At 34.6% G+C, this 20,359-nt stretch overlaps 1 protein-coding gene across 1 annotated transcript; it reads left to right on the forward strand.

Annotated features, from left to right (window-relative positions):
• Positions 1-4,050: 4,050 nt before the first annotated feature.
• Positions 4,051-15,890, forward strand: NTS (neurotensin). The gene is made up of 4 exons (XM_060659751.2): positions 4,051-4,231; positions 6,489-6,550; positions 12,718-12,942; positions 15,549-15,890. The coding sequence occupies exons 1-4, from the start codon at positions 4,150-4,152 to the stop codon at positions 15,699-15,701; spliced, it is 522 nt and encodes a 173-aa protein (XP_060515734.1). The 5' UTR covers positions 4,051-4,149; the 3' UTR covers positions 15,702-15,890.
• The last annotated feature ends 4,469 nt before the right edge of the window (positions 15,891-20,359 follow it).

The following is a 20,359-nucleotide window of genomic DNA, read 5'->3' on the forward strand; positions in this document are numbered from 1 at the left end:
CATGGGAGATAACTCACCCAAATGGTCAACCTACCACCTTAAATGCCATCTCCAGCTAAAGATATAAGACAATGTTGAGGCAGATGAGGGAGTCAGTTATGGAAGACTACCAAGAAAAGCACCATAAACAAGTGTAAGGCAGCTGTGCAGATTTAAGTCCTTCTCCACTGATAAGAGTTTCTAGAGAGTTTATCATCTTTCTCTCTCTGGTACAGAGAGGGAGGCACCCTTACCAATGGAGATTTTCCTTATTAACACAAATATCTCTTACAAAAAGGTAACTTCTACATGTTTTTCAGAGCTTCTGTGTCTGCTGTTTCTTAAAAATAACCATTTCAAGAGACTCAATATGCCAAAGGGACATATTTTGGGGTGGCAAATTCTCTTCTCCTTCATGGTTTGTCACAAAGAGATGGGCATTTAGTAGAAACTGGGGAGAGTAGTAGATGAAACTAGTGTCAGAATTCAAACTCGGAAAGGTTTACTTTTATAAGGCTATAAAATACAGTCTTTTAAAAAATGAGAGATAGTGTCAGAAATGACAACACGGAGGTCAAAGGGAAGATGGGAGGCAGATTCCAGATGGTAGAAACACCACAGGGAAAGTTTTAGGTATTAAGGTATTAAAATCCTAGCGAGCTCAGGAAGCTGTTGATGAGGATAACAAAGCCTCCACAATTACAGGAAGAAATCATCTGGAACAGAAGAACTCATCAAGTTGTTTCTGAGCCTTCCCATCTCCAAATAAAATAAGTCTGTTCCAGACCACTCTTTCCAAATGCCAATGTTTCAGCCATTTCTGTGGACGGTTTTAAGTAATTACCTAATAACAATCTGACTTAATTCGCACTAGAAGCTCTGAAATCTACACAGGTAGGGATGTTGTGATCTACAGGTACCCAGAGAAACTTATTTAGATGTGTAAATATACAAACCCCTTTAGAGTTAGCTACTTGTGGTGACCTCAAACTGGAAGGCCAATGCATCAAGACTATCAAAGGGTGATGTTCAAACTCCGTAAGTTATTTTAAGAGCTAAATAAATGTTAGCGGGATTTTGGGCAGAAAGCCTTTGAGTTAGAAACAATTAGGGCACCTAGGTGGCTCAGTCAGTTAAGTGTCCGTCTCTTGATATTGGCCTAGTTCATGAACTCACCATGAGATCATGGTGAGATGGAACCCTGTGTTGGGGTCTGTGCTGACAGTGCAGAGCCTGCTTGGGACTCACTCTCCGTGCCCTTCCCCTGCTCTCTCTCTCTCACTCTCTCTCAAAATAAATAAATAAACTTTAAAAAATAAAGTAAAAATAGTTTACCCATTTTTATAGGAAAACACCTCAAATCTTGCTTTAAAAGCATCTCTTGGGTACTTTCTATAATATTTTTTAAAGGCAAATATCTACACATAGCCTACTCTCTTAAATCATTTAATTGGCTTTTCTATTGCTTGAAGTCACCAGAGCTAAAAAAAAAAAAAAAAAAAAAAGGAAGGGGGTAATTAACAGATTTTTAAAAATATACAAATTAGAGATCAGATAAAGTTTATCTATATCATAATTTTACCACAAAAATTTACGTATCTTTTTTTCCTTTAGAAGAAAAATAGTTTCTAGCGTCTATTTGATTTTGGATCATTTGACGTTAGTTAACACATTTTCCCTCAATTCTTTCAGATTTATTATATATTTAAAACAATTCTCACATTTACAGCTATATTCAAGTGATATTTTGTCAACATTCACTTGAGCTTTATTTATTAATCACATGAGGACAATAGGAATCGCACTTCCTTTTTACGAATAGGCTGCTATCACACATTTTTTAAAGATTATTCTTTGTATTGGCAATCCAAAAGCAGATAAAACAACTAATTTAACTATCACGCAAAGAATAATAATATAAAGTTCCTTTTTTTTTAATCAAAGTGGCTTTAAGGGATTCTATCACTAAGATAATGAGAAGAAAGTAAATATAATCTTCAGAATTCTAATTAAGTGTAAATAAAAAAACCTTTTAAATTTCTGTTGCGCCCTCTTGTGGTAGGAAAGCAAATGTTTAGAAGTATACATTTCACATTTCTTTGCCAATTAATTACCCTTCATTGAAATTTTTTCAAGTGAGTCATGTTCAATATTGTGTTTTATGTTAAGTTCATAAAACAAACTAAAAGTAATAGAAATATCACCTGTTGTTAAATTCCTGAACATTAAATTATATGAATGATTCCCTGCTATTTTAAATAATTACTAAATGTTTGGAATTTACCCTTTTTCTTAAGTTTAAGGTAAAATAGAGAAGTTACTATCATAGAATATACTGTAAAGTATAAATCAACTCTCTATAGAGAATAATCCAGATTATTTTGTCTATCATTATTACATGATTGATATATTTAAAAAGTGAACAAGTCTCAGACACTTTTACCTTCAAATATTCACATTCCTAACAGCGTCCCATTTTCAAATCATTCCATGTACCTTGAAATACTTAATGCAAGAATAAAGCTTCACTTCAAAAGAGCAATTATTTTCCTGAGAACCTAGGAAATGAGCATCATTGTGGCTTACAAAGTAAGATGTGAAGACACTGTCTCAGAAATCTGACTTTGGTAGATGGTGTTTTTTAGGATTGTTTCCTTTCCAAAAGTACAATTTCACTTTTATAACAGGGAAAAAAAATATGCAATGGTGAAAAACAGTGAGAAGGGGTTATAAGAAGATTAGGATATAGCATCCAATGAATCCAAAAGGGGCAGAGCAATGCAGACAGAAAAATGAGTAAAGTATCAGAAAACATCAATCAGTGATATAATAATATGCATTTCCACCTATTAACAGACAAATAATTTACAGTTGGATTTCATAGACATGACATTGTTTTTCTAAGACGTTTAACCAAAATTCAACATACACAATTCAGTCATTCTCCCAGTTACTTAAAATAAAAACTTACAATGTGTTAGGAAATAATGTCCTATTCCTTAGAGCTACTAGTTTTTTTTTAATGTTTATTTTTATTTTTGACAGAGAGAGAGACAGAGCATAAGCCAGAGAGGGGCAGAGAGAGGGGGAGAAGACAGAGAATCCGAAGCAGGCTCGAGGCTCCCAGCTGTCAGCACAGAGGCGGACGCGGGGCTTGAACTCACGAGCCGTGAGATCATGACCTGAGCCAGAGTTGGACACTCAACCAACTGAGCTACCCAGGCGCCCCTAGTTTTTCTTTTTTAATTGTATTTTTTCTTAATCCCTATATCTTAACTGATTCTCTGATCATCTTCCAGTTTCTCCCTTTTTCTAGCATTCATTATCTAAAACCTATATTAGTCCCTAAATCACAAAACATTTGCTCACAAGTGTGGGTTATCAGAAAAGAACCCCAGGGGCGCCTGGGTGGCTCAGTCGGTTGAGCGTCCGACTTCGGCTCAGGTCATGACCTCACAGTTTGTGAGTTCGAGCCCCGCATCAGGCTCTGTGCTAACCGCTTGCTCAGAGCCTGGAGCCTGCTTCAGATTCTGTGTCTCCTTCTCTCTCTGCCCCTCCCCTGCTCATGCTTTGTCTCACTCTGTTTCTCAAAAATAAATCAATGTAAAAAAATTAAAAAAAAAACTTTTAAGAAAAGAACCCCAACTCCTTAAGCACTTCCAAGCCTTAAAAATCACTGATTTCATGCATTTATCCTGGAGATTGTATTTATATTAGAAATATCAGATCCCTTGCCTCACAAAATTAAGATAACAACTTCTTGGAGTCAGGAATGAGAGGAAATGGGGCAAAAGAGATCCTGTAAGTTTTTTTCCAGTATGCTGTATATGGAATTGCTTTAGAATGACTCCTGTGCGTCAGAATTCCGGAGCAATTAGGGAAGATGTCACTTTCATTTGAAGTTCAGAAGTGGGGGAGGAGAGTGGGGGGGGGGACAAAGGAAAAGGGGAGGAGGAAGTGGAGAGAGGAGAGGAGGGGTAGAGACGAAGGAGGGCACATCCTGAAAAGATAATCCCTGTACTATCATGACATCATCCTTCTACATGTATATATAGGGAATGGCCAAAGCATCTCTCATAGTTCACTTTCAAAGTCAGCTGAAGGCAGAGGAAGAGCTAGAGAAAGCCCCTTTCAGAGCATCTGTGACGTTTATGGACTTGGCTTGCTAGAATGCTCAAGATGATGGCAGCAATGAAAATCCAGCTGGTATGCATGATACTTCTGGCTCTCAGCTCCTGGAGTCTGTGCTCAGGTAAGCGCAGCTGCATTTCACAATTCCCTGAAGTGATTTCTTTTTTCTTTTTTTTACACTGTGCTGCTACTTATGTTAATGCAGCCGGGAAGAAGAGCTTCTCCTTTATTCTGTATTTGCTTTTTAGTGATAGAAACTGAATATATTCATTCTCTGTCTTTATGATTACAAAAACTGAAAGATTTCATTTCTCTTTTTAAATCTGCAAGGTAATAAAAAGATTTCAATGAAATCTTCATGTTCTCCCTTTGGAATGTGACCACCAGAGTAGGGAAAAAAAAATATGTAGAACTTAAATTAGGCTGGTCACTATCTGATGAGAAGTACAGAGGCAGTGCCTGTCAAAGTGCAAAACCATAGTTAGAATCCATTCCATTCAAAATGCTTTTTTCTCATCCTCAGTCATTCTCTTAGGAAGCAGTGGCTTCTCCCTCCCCAAAATTATTTTCTGAATGGTGTGTATATGTTAAGATACAAACAAAGTGAAAACTGATGTTTAATGAGTAAATGAATGAACCATTATTTATAGAAAATTATTTCTAAAAAACATATAAATATTCCAAGTACTTTTTGAAAATACACTTTATATAGTCTATGTGACAAATAAACATCTTATTAATTTAATTTTCTGCATGCTGTTTAAGTTGATATAAAATGTAATTGGAAAATTGGCATGTTTACATTAATAAAAATTCTTTACCTATAGATTGTTTTGCATGTGATAATTGAGAGACCATGTACTGCTCAATATCTATCAATAACTTACCTTGAAAATAAGATTTAAATTTAAAACAGTAACATGAAATGTTGCAATATGTTCCAATTAATGTTTGAAAAATAATTGAATGATCACACCAAAGTGGAAAAAAAAGCATAGGGAATAAATGCAGTAAGATCATTTAACCTGTTTTATACTTTCATATTTTATAAATATGACATGAAATGTTTAATTCAAACTCCTGCTGATTTTATTTAAATTATGAAATTACATCTAGCAGAAGATATAAATGTTATTTCGAAAAATCTTTAATTTCTTTTGATCGCTAGAAAAGATCTTGAACTGACTTTGCAAAACATTTCCATGATATAAATAGCAAATTTTCTACAATTATGATTTTAGCTATTACAGGAGGTTAAAGGTATAGTGAGAGTGTATGAGAAAAACTGGGTTATTGATTAAACACTGTGTTCATTCAGTCTTAGAACTTCTTGATGTAATAAGCCAAAATTTGTAGGGAATTTGGTGTACATTTCTCATAAATGGCTAAAGGGATTTGTCATTCCTTTGAAAAACAGATTTGGCCTTGAACAAAGAGGAGAAAAAGATCTCTGGTGTAATTTAATTCCTAGATGCAATGTAAAAAGTGGTTCCTCTAAGTGTGACACTTCTTTTTAATGAAAGTGTGTAGTGCAAGGAAGATAGTCATTGTAGCCCCTGCTTTGTTTTATGACAGATCAGTGAGTATGAATTAAGTCATCTTGCGATGGTGTTCTATAACTTTATTTCTATTGCTTATATATAGTACTCTCTAAAGTTTTCCTCTCTGCAATATATTCATCAGTGGAAACTGGAATGGATATCCTAAAAAACGTCAGAAGTCCATTTTCAGCACAACTACACATGTACTGAAGGACAGCTCCACTTTTGCTTAACTAATTTGCTTAATAGCCTGTGATTAAATAGCTAAGTACATATTTCTGAATTCTTATTTAAAGTAGAAAAACGTATCTTTCAAAGTATGTTTTGTAAAACAGCATCTCATGTTGACTAAATCTCAGTATCTTTCTTATTCTAAAATTATCAGTAAACAATTCCTTTTGGTTTGTCTTGAAAAAGTCTGTTGCACACACCTTTTCATTATAGTGTGTTTAAAATATCAATATGCACATAGTCTATATATGTTAACTATTGCTGGCAAAAATTAACCAGCATTTTTGATGAAATCTCTATTATATGATATAATCAGCTTTTTTTTTTAAATACTGAGATTCAGTGATTAAACAACTTCAATACATCAATAGTTCTCTTGGCATAAAATCATGTGTTTATTTTCTTATAAGTGCTTCTAATATTCTAGCTGCCGGTTAGCCCAGAATAAAACCATAATTATTTTTTGAATATTATTTTAAGGATAATAAATACATAGGAAAACAATAAGCCTCTAAGACTAGTTTTTTGGGATTAATCTAAAGTCTGTAGGTTACAATATAATTATCTATGATTATATAGTAAACATGTGGTTTTGATTTTACTCAGATTCAGAAGAGGAAATGAAAGCATTAGAAGCAGATTTATTGACCAATATGCATACATCAAAGGTAACTTTTTTTCTTTAACCAAGGATTGAAAAACCTGTAAGCTCTTATTATAAACACGGTGTCCTTTTCCTATAGTTAATAACTTCCCATCAAGACTGAAAAGTTCATAGAGAGGCATTTACTTTTTCAGAAAATTTTCCTTGAGTTCAAAAGAGTTAAGGGTGTTGATGTGACAGGGACAGAAATTATAGTGACTATCAATCAGTACATTGCAACTTTAATTAAGTAGTCACATATTATTTACATATTATTTATGTGGAGATGAAAATGTATTTAAAGGAATCCTGTTTCCATTCCTATCACATCGTGTATGGCAAAGGGTATGCCTCAAGTTAAGTGTATACATGAAAGCTAAGTGACATTTTAGCCTTTTTTGTCATATTGGCAAGAGTAAAATGGAGTTCTAAGTTAAAAATGAAAGTTCATGACAATTCATGAAAGAAATGTGGTAGAGCCTAAAGATCAATAGACTGGCAAACAGAAGCTTGGAGATCTGATCCTGCATCTGTGACTTATGAACCATCTGATCTTAAATAAGGGGGTTAGTTAACATCGCTTGCCTTTGCTTCCTTACTTTTAAGGGTTGGAGTTTATGATCTCACATTTACATCAAATCCATGCCTAGATTTACATTCTCCCTATAACAGAAGTGTCATCTACACCTGCTCATTGCTGTTACTGAACCAACTGAGACTTTGTATACCGGACCCTTTTATTCCTCTCTTGGGGTCTTGAAAACAAGGTGCCTAGATCCCAATCTGTACTTAGGAATAAAAAACAATTACAATATATGTGATTACCATGCTACCACACAGTGCTGATTTCCCCAGAGTGAGTCAATTAGTGGGTATCTAAAGGCAGAAATAGAGAACCGGGTTCTCAACCAAAAGATGTTTCTCAAAGAAAAATAAATTTTGAATTGAGGCAGACCCCTGGTTCAATCACTATTATAGCCCTAGGATATTAAGGCAGAGGATTCAACAGATGTTATAGTAAGAAAGTAAAAGCTCGGACGTTCTGTCTAATTTCTGAAGCAATACCCCAACTCAGGTCTTGTACTTCAGATTTCTCTTCCTTAACTGAGTGAGCACATTCCAGGTACAACAATCCCTATTATATTTGTAGAATTATGTGGGTATAAGGGGAAATAGTATTTGGGAGCGTGGGGGTATTATTATCGGAAATCTAACAAAGATACATTGTCAGCTATGATCCTTAAAAGACATTTGGGGAAAATTTAAGTGCATATATTTTCACCATTGCCCAGATCTACAAAAGCTGAATGGACTGAGACCAAATATTTTCTTAATTTGATAGCTTTCATATCAGGAATGATCAGATTTAGTTTAGTCATTAAACCTCAATAACCAAATAATAACCTTAAGACAATGGATCCTTTGTTGAATACTCAGTCAGAAGAGCAATGGTGACAATGATATCACCCCAAAAACAGGAAGACAGGTGAAGTCAATCGTCTATGTTTAAAAATGGGGAAGGTTAGGAAACGACTTAATTTCACAGTAGAGATGTTACCTCCATAATTCTAAATTTACACAGACACATCAAAGTCCTAAATAATCCCCGAAAGCTAGTATAGTTTCAAGAGTGCTAGCTACCTTGTGAAAATGTGAAAGTAGAGTTGTGATTCCTTCCCTAGAGTTGCAAGGGAAAAACAATCCCAATTTATGGAGTGGGTTAGTTTTTCTTTTAAAAAGAAATACATAAATGGGACGCCTGGGTGGCTCAGTCGGTTGAGCATCCTACTTCGGCTCAGGTCATGATCTCGCGGTTTGTGAGTTCGAGCCGAGCCCGCTTTGAGTTCTGTGTCTCCCTCTCTCTCTGCTCCTCCCCTGCTCATGCTCTGTCTCTCTCTCTCCTTCAAAAATAAAAATAATAATGATAATAATTAAAAAATTAATACATAAAAATACAGGCATAATAAATTTTTTCTCTTTTATTTAATCTTGGAATATGTCTCTAAACAGATCATGGAATGAAAATTGAATCCCATTGCCTCCTTTCAATTGAAATAAGCAAAATACAGTCTATAATGAGAAAGCACCAAGAAGCATAATTATTTCAATTTTGCTGTTAGGATGGGAACAAAAGCTCATTCCTTATGTTTTACAGAACTATTATCATCTCTTTCTCCTTGACTCAATTGATTTTTGGTGTGTGTAGCGTTCTATGCAAATGAAACCCCCAACTTATGAGCATTTTAACTAAACTACTCCATTTAAAAATTTAAGAGAATAATAATTGATATTGGTAGAACTAACTCCATTATGAACAGCTTCAGAAAGCTTCAGGTTTCTTCTTTCCATTTTAAAAATAAAGTATGTGAAGAATTTCATTTGTGAAGTAAAGCTATTTAGACATTAAAATATTAATGTGAAAATTTGCTTAAGCAACAGAAGGTTGAGAGAAGAGTCCAAAGCTTGAAAAGTGGAAGATATTTTTTTTTTTTCTCACAATACGGTTCTCTTTATTACCAGTGCTAGTACTTTCCTATTGTTCTATTCAGAAAGAGAACCTGGTATAGGATGTTTTCTTCAGGATCTCAAAAAGCTGCTATAATGTTGTAATTTTCTATGATCAAATTTAATGCCTTGTATACAGTAGGAGTTTAATAAATATTTTTGAACTAACAGTGAGAATCTAGGATCCATTATTAACCGTCACATTTTGTATTCAACTATAAAACTTCAGAGCTTCACCACAGATGACTTTAATTATTTTCTGTTCTGTGAAATGCTTGAATTCACAATTTGCTGGACTTCTCTGAGTTCAGTGTATTACAGGGGATAAGTCTTCGTCTTATGGATTAGCTCCTATTTAATTAGGTAACAAAAATTTGACCAGAATCTTATTTAGTATTAAAAAGTTAAAATCAAGTAATGGTAAGTAAGAACCACAAATATTCTCATTTTCCTTATCTTGAAAAGAAGAGATGATATTCTAAATTTCTTATCTACAGGCTTAGGTCTATTATAAACATTTGTATAAAATAATGTAATAAGTAGAATGTTTATTGTTAAAGAAAAATTATTCATGACACTAGCTAAACATAATAGGGAAGACTTTATTCAAGAGGAATTACTGAAATGGGAGTTTTGCAGAGACTGGGCTCAATTCCAAATACAACAATGGCAAGTGTGCCTTTATAGCCAAGAAGCAGAGTGGGGGTCAGTGGATGGAATAAAAGGAAACATTAAGGCTAGAAGGAGTCTTGCTAGAAGACACAAGATTGTGATATTAGGGCCAGAAATTTCATCAAGTATCTGATATTTGATCAGATATCTAGGGTGATCAGATACCATGGGTGAGGCATTTTCAGTAAACAGGCTCAGCAAGATTCTTGCTAAAACTGGGCTAAGTGGATTAAGGACTGAGCCTGAGGTTGGGACCTAGTCAAGAAGTGGACTTAGAAGAGCCTGATTCTAGGAAAGAGAGTCTTTACCATTTTTCTGAATGAAATGGTTGAGACCTTACACAAAATGTTCTCAAATACATGATGTCTATCTACTCACACATTCTTCAGTCAGTCATACTTTCTCAGCTGTGCTTTTAATGTGACTTTAAATAATCGTATTATTGAGTCATGTAGTGACTATTTTAACTAGCAGAAAGAAATGAGATGATTAATTCAGTTTCCTCAGAAAGAAAGAAAGAAAGAAAGAAAGAAAGAAAGAAAGAAAGAAGGAAAAGAAAGAATCAGATAACATTAGTCCTGACTGGACTTTATGAATAAAGCTTTCTGTGGTCAAATTAGTTTGGGAAACTCTTGACACTGCATTGACTCCATTAGAAAGTTACAATGAATATTTGCAAGTAAAAGGCTCTGAGGATACCTACGTTCAAGAAATCTTTACATTTCCTTTAAATTCAAGTTTTCCAATTTACTTGACAGTGGAACTCTTTTAAAAACAGTGAGTGCAGAACTAGTGTTCTAAGAAGTACACTTTAGAAAGCCCTCCATTAGGGGCTCAGTCAGTTAAGCATGGGACTCAGGCTCTGGTCATGATCTCATGGTTTCTCGCTGTCAGCTCAGAGCCTGGAGCCTACTGCAGATTCTGTGTCTCCCTCTCTGTCTGCCCCTCCCCTGTGCTCACTCTGTCTCTCTCAAAAATAAATAAATATTTAAAAAATAAAAAGAAGAAGAAAATGTAAAATTAAGGTATTCCATTAATTGGTATGATATAAGGCATTGCTGCCAGGTAATGGAATGGAGCATGTTGTCTCTAAGTTTCCCATAGCAGAAAAGTTTAAGCAATGGCTGGAAAATCGTATTCAAGGAGCATAGTTGAAAGTATTTCCAAGCTGGTTAAAACCACTGTATATTACATTATTATATATCATAATAATATTTGTAAGTAAATATCTTTATACTCATATATTTGCATGTTCTTAGGATAAAAGCTTAATCAAAGGGTGTGCACATTTTCAATTTTAATGCAGTACATCCTTCAAAAAGTTATAACAATCTACACCCAGATCAACAAATATTTAGAAAAGGAAGTGTCTGTTTCTCCATGTCCCTATAACTACACCAACAAATGTACCTAGCCTTTGAAAGTCTTCTGAGCTGATGGTGGCCAAATTCTTTCCACATATTTCTTCTTTGATGAGTGATCTGTGACTTGTTTACTTATATCATTTATCCAAGGTTTAAAATTTTTATTTTTATTATTTTTTTAAATTTGTGGATTCAACAGTTTCTTTTTGAAGAGCTCTACCTGTGTTAAGGATATTAATATTTGTGGCAGCTTTTACATATAGCTTGCTTCTGGTGTTAGTTCAGGCTGTTAGTTTTCCAGAGATGTTTTACACATTTATGTGTTTAAAGTTATCCTTTATTTTGTGGATCATGGTTTGGATATTTGCTTAATAATCTAGGTTTATAGAATAAATTCTGTATAATTTACACATTATTTTATTTTTACTTATATTTAACCCATCTGCATATTGTTAGACTACTATATGTCAATAGAGTTATAAGTAGATGTAAGTCCAGGTTTCCTGATAGCCTACTGTCCCAAGGATTTCAAATGCAAACTTTGCTGTATGCTATAAACTCATTTGTACTTGGACTAATTTGGGGGATATTATATTTTCTTCTGTTGAGTTTAATGTTTACTCTTGTTTTATTAATTCTCTCCTTTGATTACTGAGTCTTTAAAATAAATTTCAATAACTGGTAGAGTAAGTTCCTCCTCATTACATTTTTAGTTTTCCAAATCTTCTTGCTTATGCTCACACATTCATACTTCCAAATTAACATTATAATTACTTTGCCAAATCCCCACCGCCAAATTCCAGTCTTCCCATATTTTCCAAATTGGAACTTTGATTTGCAATTGCATTACAGTTGGGGAATAATTCAGAGAGAGTTGACATATGATAGTATTTTTATTGAATCTTCCCATCGTGGTTGTGTGGTCATTCATGTGTGTGTGTGTGTGTGTGTGTGTGTGTGTGTGTGTCTTTAAGAAAAGTGTATGCTTTCCTTCATCTACGCCCTTTGCAATTTTTGTTATTTTTTCTTATTTCACATTTAGTTTCTCCTAAGTCCTTATGTTTCCTTGTTTATTACTATTGGCACACAGGAAAATTATTGATGAAAATAGTGGTTTCAGACCCTATCTTATTAGAAAAAAATAGTAATTCTAGAAAATATTATTATTTGCGAATAAATAAATTGATCAGCTGTGTTGCTGTTTATGAGAATTATCAATGTATGGAATAGATTAGTGACCCTACATTATTGTAATTGTGCAAATCTATTAATATCATCATAGTCCATGCTCCATTAGACACTAAACTCTGGTAGAGATGCTGTTTTTAAAATCTTATCTGTGATGTATACATATATATTTACACATTTACACTCACTATTATTTCAAAATTTTTGCTTTGCTTATGTATGTGTGCCTGTGTATAACTGTATTACATTTTTAAAAAATAGCATGTATGAGGAATTGGCACTAATCAATTCTGTGATATAAAGTTACTAAACTAATAACAGTGTGTTTATTAGGCTGGAGTAACAATGAGGCCCTAAAATGTAATGGCTTCGCGCAATGGAAATTCATTTCTTATCCATATGATACAAGATTTAATTACCTACTTTTTAAAGTTTTAAGTACCTGTTTTTTTCTATATTTCAGACCAATAAAGCAGGTGTTTCTTCTTGGAAAATGACCCTTCTAAATGTTTGCAGTTTTGTAAATAACCTGAACAGCCAAGCTGAGGAAACAGGGGAGCTTCAAGAAGACGAGCTTATTACAAGAAGGAAATTTCCCACTGCCTTAGACGGCTTTAGCTTGGAAGCGATGTTGACAATATACCAGCTCCAAAAAATCTGCCACAGCAGGGCCTTTCAACACTGGGAGGTAAAGCAAAAACAAAATATGAATATAATTATCGTTATACTAGTTAGCTCTCATTTGTACTGATTTTTTTTTTTTCACTGCGATCATTATCATAACAGGAAGACTTACAAATTTTAAAGAAGAATAAACCATGTGTTGAGGTTAACATTCCTTCAGATCTTCAAAGTGTCCTTCAAATATTTGGAGTTTGGCAAAATATTATTACTTCAGTCTTAAAAGGGGGGGAGTAATATCCTAAGGCAGATTTGATCCACATGCTTTTATTGTGCTTAAATGAATGGCATACTCAGGCAATTTGTGGCGGTGGTGTGCCTACAAAATTTAAGGACTCAAAATGTGTTCTTAGAAACACAAAGTCATGTGTATTATCTATAAACAAACACAAAACATAAAACACAAAGTTTCGATTTGTATTTGAATATATTAAGCAGATAAAACTGGAAAAAATCCATATATGTATATATTCCTATTTCAGTTGAATACGTGGATTTCAGGCATCTTTAGCATCTAAATCAGGTCCACTAACAGCCAAGACAGCCAAATCCATTATACACAACTACACTTAAGTAGTGGATGAGTCGGTTGTATTTAAGGCCATGCTAGTGATTTATTGCCTTTGGTTTTAGAATATTTGTTAGTTTGAAGGAGGGAAAGAGAAATGAAATGCTTTATTGTTTTATTTATTTTTAAATGTTTATTTATTTTTGAGAGAGAGAGACACAGAGTGAGTGGGAGACAGAATCTTTAAGGGGGCTCCAGGCTCTGAGCTGTCAGGACAGAGCCCTACGCCGGATTCAACCTCATAAAGGGTGAGATCAGACGTGAGTCAAAGTTGGACGTCCAACCAACTGAGCCACCCAGGTGCCGCAGAAATGAAAATGCTTTAAAGAAAAAAAAAAAATTCCCAACAAAGGTGGGGAGGCACCTGGGTGGCTCAGGTGCTTGAGCCTCCGACTCTTGATTTTGGTTCATGTTTTGTGAGTTCTGAGTTTGAGCCCCATATTGGGCTCTCTGCTGATAACTCAGAGCCTGCTTGAGATTCTCTCTCTCTGCCTCTTCTTTTATCCTCGCTCTCTCTCTTGAATAAACATTTAAATAGGTAAGTAAATAAATAAATTTCCCAACAAGGAAACCATTTCTCTCATATTAATCTCTAAGAGAGATTTGCTTCATCTTTTATATTTTGGGTTAACACCAACATTGGGACAGTGAGGGTGTCTTTGCTGCTAATATAACAATCCCTATACACGACTATCACAAAAATACCTTGTGGAAAAGAAATGCAAGACAGAACTTCTAGAGTTTATTCTAACTTGCAGACAAAAAGATGTTTTCTAGATGAAAGACCAAAAAAGCTAGGTTTAATTTACTACTCATCTCTTAATTCTAATTCCAGCTAAATAACTTAGTCTTCAAAATATTGTTTAAGTCAATAAAACTTGGAAAATGCTAATTTTAACATAGGGAAATGTCAATTGTGTGCTATTTATCCAGGGATTAAAAACAACAACTCAATAAACTATTATACACACAAATCAGGTGCTCATAAGATTAGAACTTTTGCTATTTTAAATGTCATTGAGTGATTTAAAACAAAAACTATAATATCATTCAGAACATACTACAAATTATAGATTATGTTCACAGACAAACATGCAATTAAGAAATTAGGTTGTCTAACGGTAGTTCGTTTTCCTTCTCTGAAACTGAATAGCTGTGGGTTGAAATAAAGTACTTGGTGATAGGATTCAGTTCATATGCATTAAAATTAAAAACTTAACCTCCTGTTAGTTTTTCTTATAATGACCCTAAAGTTTAGAGGATAATCACAAGTACAAATACAATTTTTATCTTGAACATTTTTTAAAATTTCATATAAATTATGTGCAAAATTCTGGGAAGATTTCTAAATATTTTCTGCTAGCTGAAATTTGTGAATCGCAACTATACCAGAAAGAAGTATTCAGAACTAATGTTAGAATGTGGCATATTTAATGAAATTTGGTAAGATTCTACATGGAGATGAACTCCCTAACGTTACTGAATCTGAATTTGCTTCTAATTATTAGGCACCACAATCTAAAGAGACCTTTACTGTTTCACATGTGTTAATTTCTACAACTAAGCTAAGCAGAGCAAACAATCCTCTCTCTGAGACTGAGAAATGGATCTTTGGAATGGCTTTCAAGACAAGTCAGTAATTAACTTCAAGAAATATAAAATCCTATTGCCTTTTAAGGCCAAACATGACTTACTGAATTCAAAACTCTATGTGTGTTGTGATTTATGATATATTTTCTTAACATTTTAGTCTCTCTATCATAAATTAAAGCCTGAAACATACTCGAAGATGTACTAGGTATGTTGCTTCAGTTGGAGGTATCAGTGTATGGCCTTGAACAGAGAATCGGAAAAACCACGTTCTCATCCTGTCTCAGTCAGTTGACAGTCATCTGTCCTTGGACAAAACATTTAATTGTTTTAAACCTCATATATCTTATCCATGTATGTCTTACTGTCTGAATAGCAAATGAGATGAAATGTAGCAAAATACCCTGAAAGACATGCCACATGTACGTTTGATTCATATTCTGCCTCTCTTGCAGTTAATTCAGGAGGATGTTCTTGATGCTGGAAATGACAAAAATGAAAAGGAAGAAGTTATAAAGAGAAAAATCCCTTACATTCTGAAACGTCAGCTATATGAGAATAAACCTAGAAGACCCTACATACTCAAAAGAGGTTCTTACTACTACTGAGACGATAAATATTTTATTTATATGTGATTGTGATTCATAATCCTTCACTTAAATATCAAGTTATACTTGTGTGGTAATGTGACAGTACACAACTATTGTGTCTCTTCTTACAATCGTGGTTTATTGGATGTGATTTTTCTGCATTAATATAAATTGGACTAAATGTTTTAAAATAAATCTAGATCTTGAGCATGATAATGTGTTGTGTATAATTGGAGTAGATATTAATTAAGTCACATAAAGAATGTGTTGTAATTTTGCAAAGCACTTAGTGGTTTGTTTAAACAGTCAAAATGTTGGACATTTAAAAAAAAAATTAACATTTATTCATTATTTTGGTAGAGACAGAGGGTGAGCGGGGGAGGGGTAGAGACAGAGGGAGACACAGAACCTGAAGCAGGCTCCAGGCTCTGGACTGACAGCACAGAGCCCGATGCGGGGCTCAAACTCACGCACCGTCAGATCATGACCTGAACCGAAGTCGGACACTTAACTGACTGAACCACCCAGTCACCCCAAAATGTTCGACATTTTAAGCCAAATTATGAAGGATTATAATGGAGTCCTATGGCAAAGTCTAACCTATACAGCATAAACCCAAAACAAAGTAATAGTACTTCTTTTATTGTTATATATATATATATATATATATATATATATATATATATATTTAATTGAGAGAACTACATGTTCTTTTCAAGACTCACATAACTCTCTCAGATATGGGGAAGGTAATAGTGATAAAATAGGATCATCTTAAAAGGATGATTAATGAACTATTGTTAATTATGCCTATCTTAATGAATGATCTTCAGCTGAATTTGTCTTTCTGTTAACTAAACTTAATGGCTAGTAAAAAGCAGTGATCCATCAGAACCATGTTTCTCCGAAAATGCACTTCCATTTAGAAGAGTTACCTTTACTGACTTCCCCCACACACACTTTGATACAGTAAATCATAACTTTAGTTTTAAATTCATTGAGGAATTTGTGTGACTATTGTTTTTTTCCAAGTAGACAACATGTTTGAGCCAGAAGGAATACTTGAAATAATTCCTCATAAATTTCATTTAAGACCATACTTACGGACTCATAAGCCCTCACGGTCTATACATTCTGCCAATAGCTGTGGGTTTTTAGGTTCTCACTCTTGTAAGTATCTTGAAAGTCCTCTCCTCACAGGGCTGCAACCTAGTTCATAGTCATCCAAGAGGAAAAATATCAGGATTTAAGTTGTGGAATGAAGGAGGCTTCAGAACTTCATGTACCTTTGATAAGATTGCCTAGGCTAAACCCTCACTCAGTAGGATACAGCAACAGCCCGAGGCTCTGAGTTTTTCTGGTAAAACCATGACTTCTAATGACTGCTAGCCAACCATCTTTCACCATCTTATCAGCTTCAACATTAAAAAGTACCAAAGACACTGATCCTAAGATAAAATTTACTTCCCAGTAATTAAGAGTACTACTCTGGGGGAGCCTGGGTGGCTCAGTGTGTTAAGCATCTGACTTTGGTTCTGGTCATGATCTCACTGTTCAGTTTGTGAGGTTCAAGGCCCAAATCTGGCTCCCTGCTTTCAGCACAGAGCCTTCTTTAGATCCTCTGCCTCCCTCTCTCTTTGCCCTTCCCTGGTGCGAGTTCTCTCTCTCAAAAATAAATAAAGATTAAAAAAAATAAAGAGTGCATACTCTTGAGTCAGGATGTCAGATTCAGCCCCACTATTCACTAATAACCTTGGACAACTTTAACCTCTGTTTCTTCAACTATAAAATATGAATAATAATTGGGTTTGGAGGGGGACAAAATGGTCTCATACACATAAAATGCTTAGAATGGAGCTTGGAATATATTTATAACACCCTATATTTAGCAGTTCTTCTGGCCACTTTCATATCATTTTTTTTCTTTCTCTTTCAAAAACTACAGAGCATAACACAATTTCATGTGAATCCTCTGTTTTCAGCAACTACTGATGTCTTAATTACTCGCTTCATCCAATATCCTTGAAGATTTCCACATACATGCACAAGAGCCATCCAATAATCTCCCTTCTTAGCTCCTGACATCTATACTTTCAGTAATAAACATTTTATCCAGAGATGCCTAGGAAGCTCAATCGGTTAAGTGTTGGACTCCTGATTTTGGCTCAGATCATGATCTCATAGCCTTGAGTTTGAGCCCCACACTGGGCTCCACGATGGGCTTCAAGCCTACTTAAGATTCTCTCTCTCTCCCTTTGTCCCTTCCCTGCTTTCTCTCTCTCTCTCTGTTTCTCTCTCTCTCTCTCAAATTAAAAAAAAATTAAAAAAAAATTCTATCCTGTTCATCATCAATCACTTTATGGTCATGCCATAGAACTTTTACTACCAATACCTTCAACCTCTCCAAAATCTCAATTATAAGCATTCTACACTCTACACATCATCTTTTCACTCTAGTTCGTATAACCTAACACTCACTCTGACAAATCCATTATTTCAACTTCCTTCACTCTTAATACCTTTTGCTTATGGCCTTACTTTGCAATTTACTTGGCTTAGATTTTGTGAGCCAAAACTAAAATCACTGTCTTGAAACCCTCAACATCCTGATCTTCTATCCTATATGAGCCTTTGAAAACACCCAGCTAGAGACTACATGTAGATAGGAATGGTTAAGTTGAAGCCAATGGGATATTGAGTGGAAAAAAAGTGTGTTCAATTGGTGGGTCTTTTATAACTTAAACAGAAACTTCATTCCCTAAACTTTTTTCCTCATGTTTTATGTCTTGAATATGAATTGATTTTAGCCTCACAAATGAATATCATTTTCTTGAGGATGGCATTGATTGATAGAGCTTAATCCTTAAACAACTTTGTGTGGAAAAGCTGCCTCACCATCCGGGGCCAGCCATACTGTTACTTGACAGAGAAATGCATTCTAACTTACTTAGGGCACTGTATTTTTTAACCTCGTTGATACAACATCTCAACCATTATTTTAATTTTTACGGCCGTTTCCAGGCCTTCTCATGGTTTATTTCTTCACAGCAATCAGATCTCTGCACTTATGTATATCCTGTCTTAAATAACCTTCATTCATGAGTCAATATCTCCACTTGCTCTATTTTTTTTTGAATATTTGAAAAAGAAAAAATAAAGTCAATGACAGCCATCACCTGGGACCTGGCCTTAGGTTTCTCCTGTTAAACACTAACAATTTCACTGAACTAAAACTTAAGACTGGGTCACTCTAACTGTGATGGCAAAAGACAATCAACAAGCTTACTCTGAGGAAATCATGTCAGAGCAAAACAAAAACAAGAGCACTATAAACCACAAAAATGATCAAACATCCTCCTTTACCACATAATTTGAGTGATCGCTGCTTCTTTAGCAACTATTGCATTAATTTTGCTCTGTTCTTCCACTTCCTGGATAAAAAGTATTATAATACCTAAGCAGAATTGCCCTTGCTTTTTGATAACACCCAAACCAGAGAAAACTATACTTCTGGAATATTCCCCAAAGCACTCAGCACAAGCCTAAGTCTTAAACCCTCTTATTGAGAGGCCACATGATTTCCCAAAGAATGAGATCTCCAGTATCAATAAACCTAACTTCATGTGAGTGTATTTCCAGTGGTCTTTGACTGGTGGACATCAGTACAACACATAACATAACTTGGAATTATATAGTCATTTATTTATTTACTTATTTATAGTATATCACTCTTACTAGAATGTGTAAGGCTCTGTGAGGACAAGGATTTTGTCTTCCTTATTCATCATTGAATTCCCAAGTTTGAGCACTAGACCTGGTAAGTATCAGCAAGGACTGGTTTCATGACTGAATAAATTAGCAACCAAAGGACTCTTTCTGTTATAACAATAGGGTTTAGACATAGTTTCTACAGAGTTTGAAGTCCTAAATTAGAGATTACATTTCAGAAGGATGAGTTTGAGCTCAGGTATCTACAAGAGGTCCCTGGTCTTACATGAAGCAACAGTGAATCTGAGATGTTGAAGCTCACATTCACTTACAGTGGCAGTCTGGGGGGTATGTCTCTCATTTTTTTCCAATGCTGGTTTTCATAGAAATAGAAAAAAAAATCACAGAAAACCACCCCCTTCCCTGCAATACCCAAAGAAATCCTAAGAAAGAACAAAGCTGAAGGCATCACACTTCCTGATTTCAAATTATGTTACAAATCTATAGTGATCAAAACACTATGGAACTGGCATAAAAACAGACACAGACCAACTGAACAAAATCAAGAGCTCAGAAATAAACCACGTGTAAAGGCAGAATCAGACCTATAAATACAGACAACAAACTGATGGTTGCCAGAAGAAAGGGCAGAGAAGGGATGGGCAAAATGGGTGAAGGGGAGTGGGAGATACAGGCTTCCAGTTATGGAATGAATAAATCATGTGAATAAAATGTACATCATAGAGAATATAGTTAATGATGTTGTAATAACATTGTATGGTAACAGATGGTAGCTACACTTGTGGGGAGCATAGCATAATGTATAGAGAAGTTGAATTCCTTTGTTGGACACCTGAAACTATGTAACATTGTGTGTCAACTATATTCAAATAAAAAATAAGTTAATAATAAATTAATTAATTTAAAAAACACAAATAAACCATGTGTATGCAATCAATTAATATTTG

The sequence above is a fragment of the Panthera onca genome, chromosome B4 (assembly GCF_046562875.1).
Source record: "Panthera onca isolate mPanOnc1 chromosome B4, mPanOnc1 haplotype 2, whole genome shotgun sequence".
Taxonomy (NCBI): Eukaryota; Metazoa; Chordata; class Mammalia; order Carnivora; family Felidae; genus Panthera; species Panthera onca.

Excerpts from the sequence above, each read along its gene's own strand:
- NTS (XM_060659751.2), top strand. The coding sequence starts at position 4,150 with ATGCTCAAGATGATGGCAGCAATGAAAATCCAGCTGGTATGCATGATA. Across the intron at positions 6,551-12,717 it reads CCAATATGCATACATCAAAG|ACCAATAAAGCAGGTGTTTC; the intron begins GTAACTTTTTTT and ends TCTATATTTCAG. Across the intron at positions 12,943-15,548 it reads GGGCCTTTCAACACTGGGAG|TTAATTCAGGAGGATGTTCT; the intron begins GTAAAGCAAAAA and ends CCTCTCTTGCAG.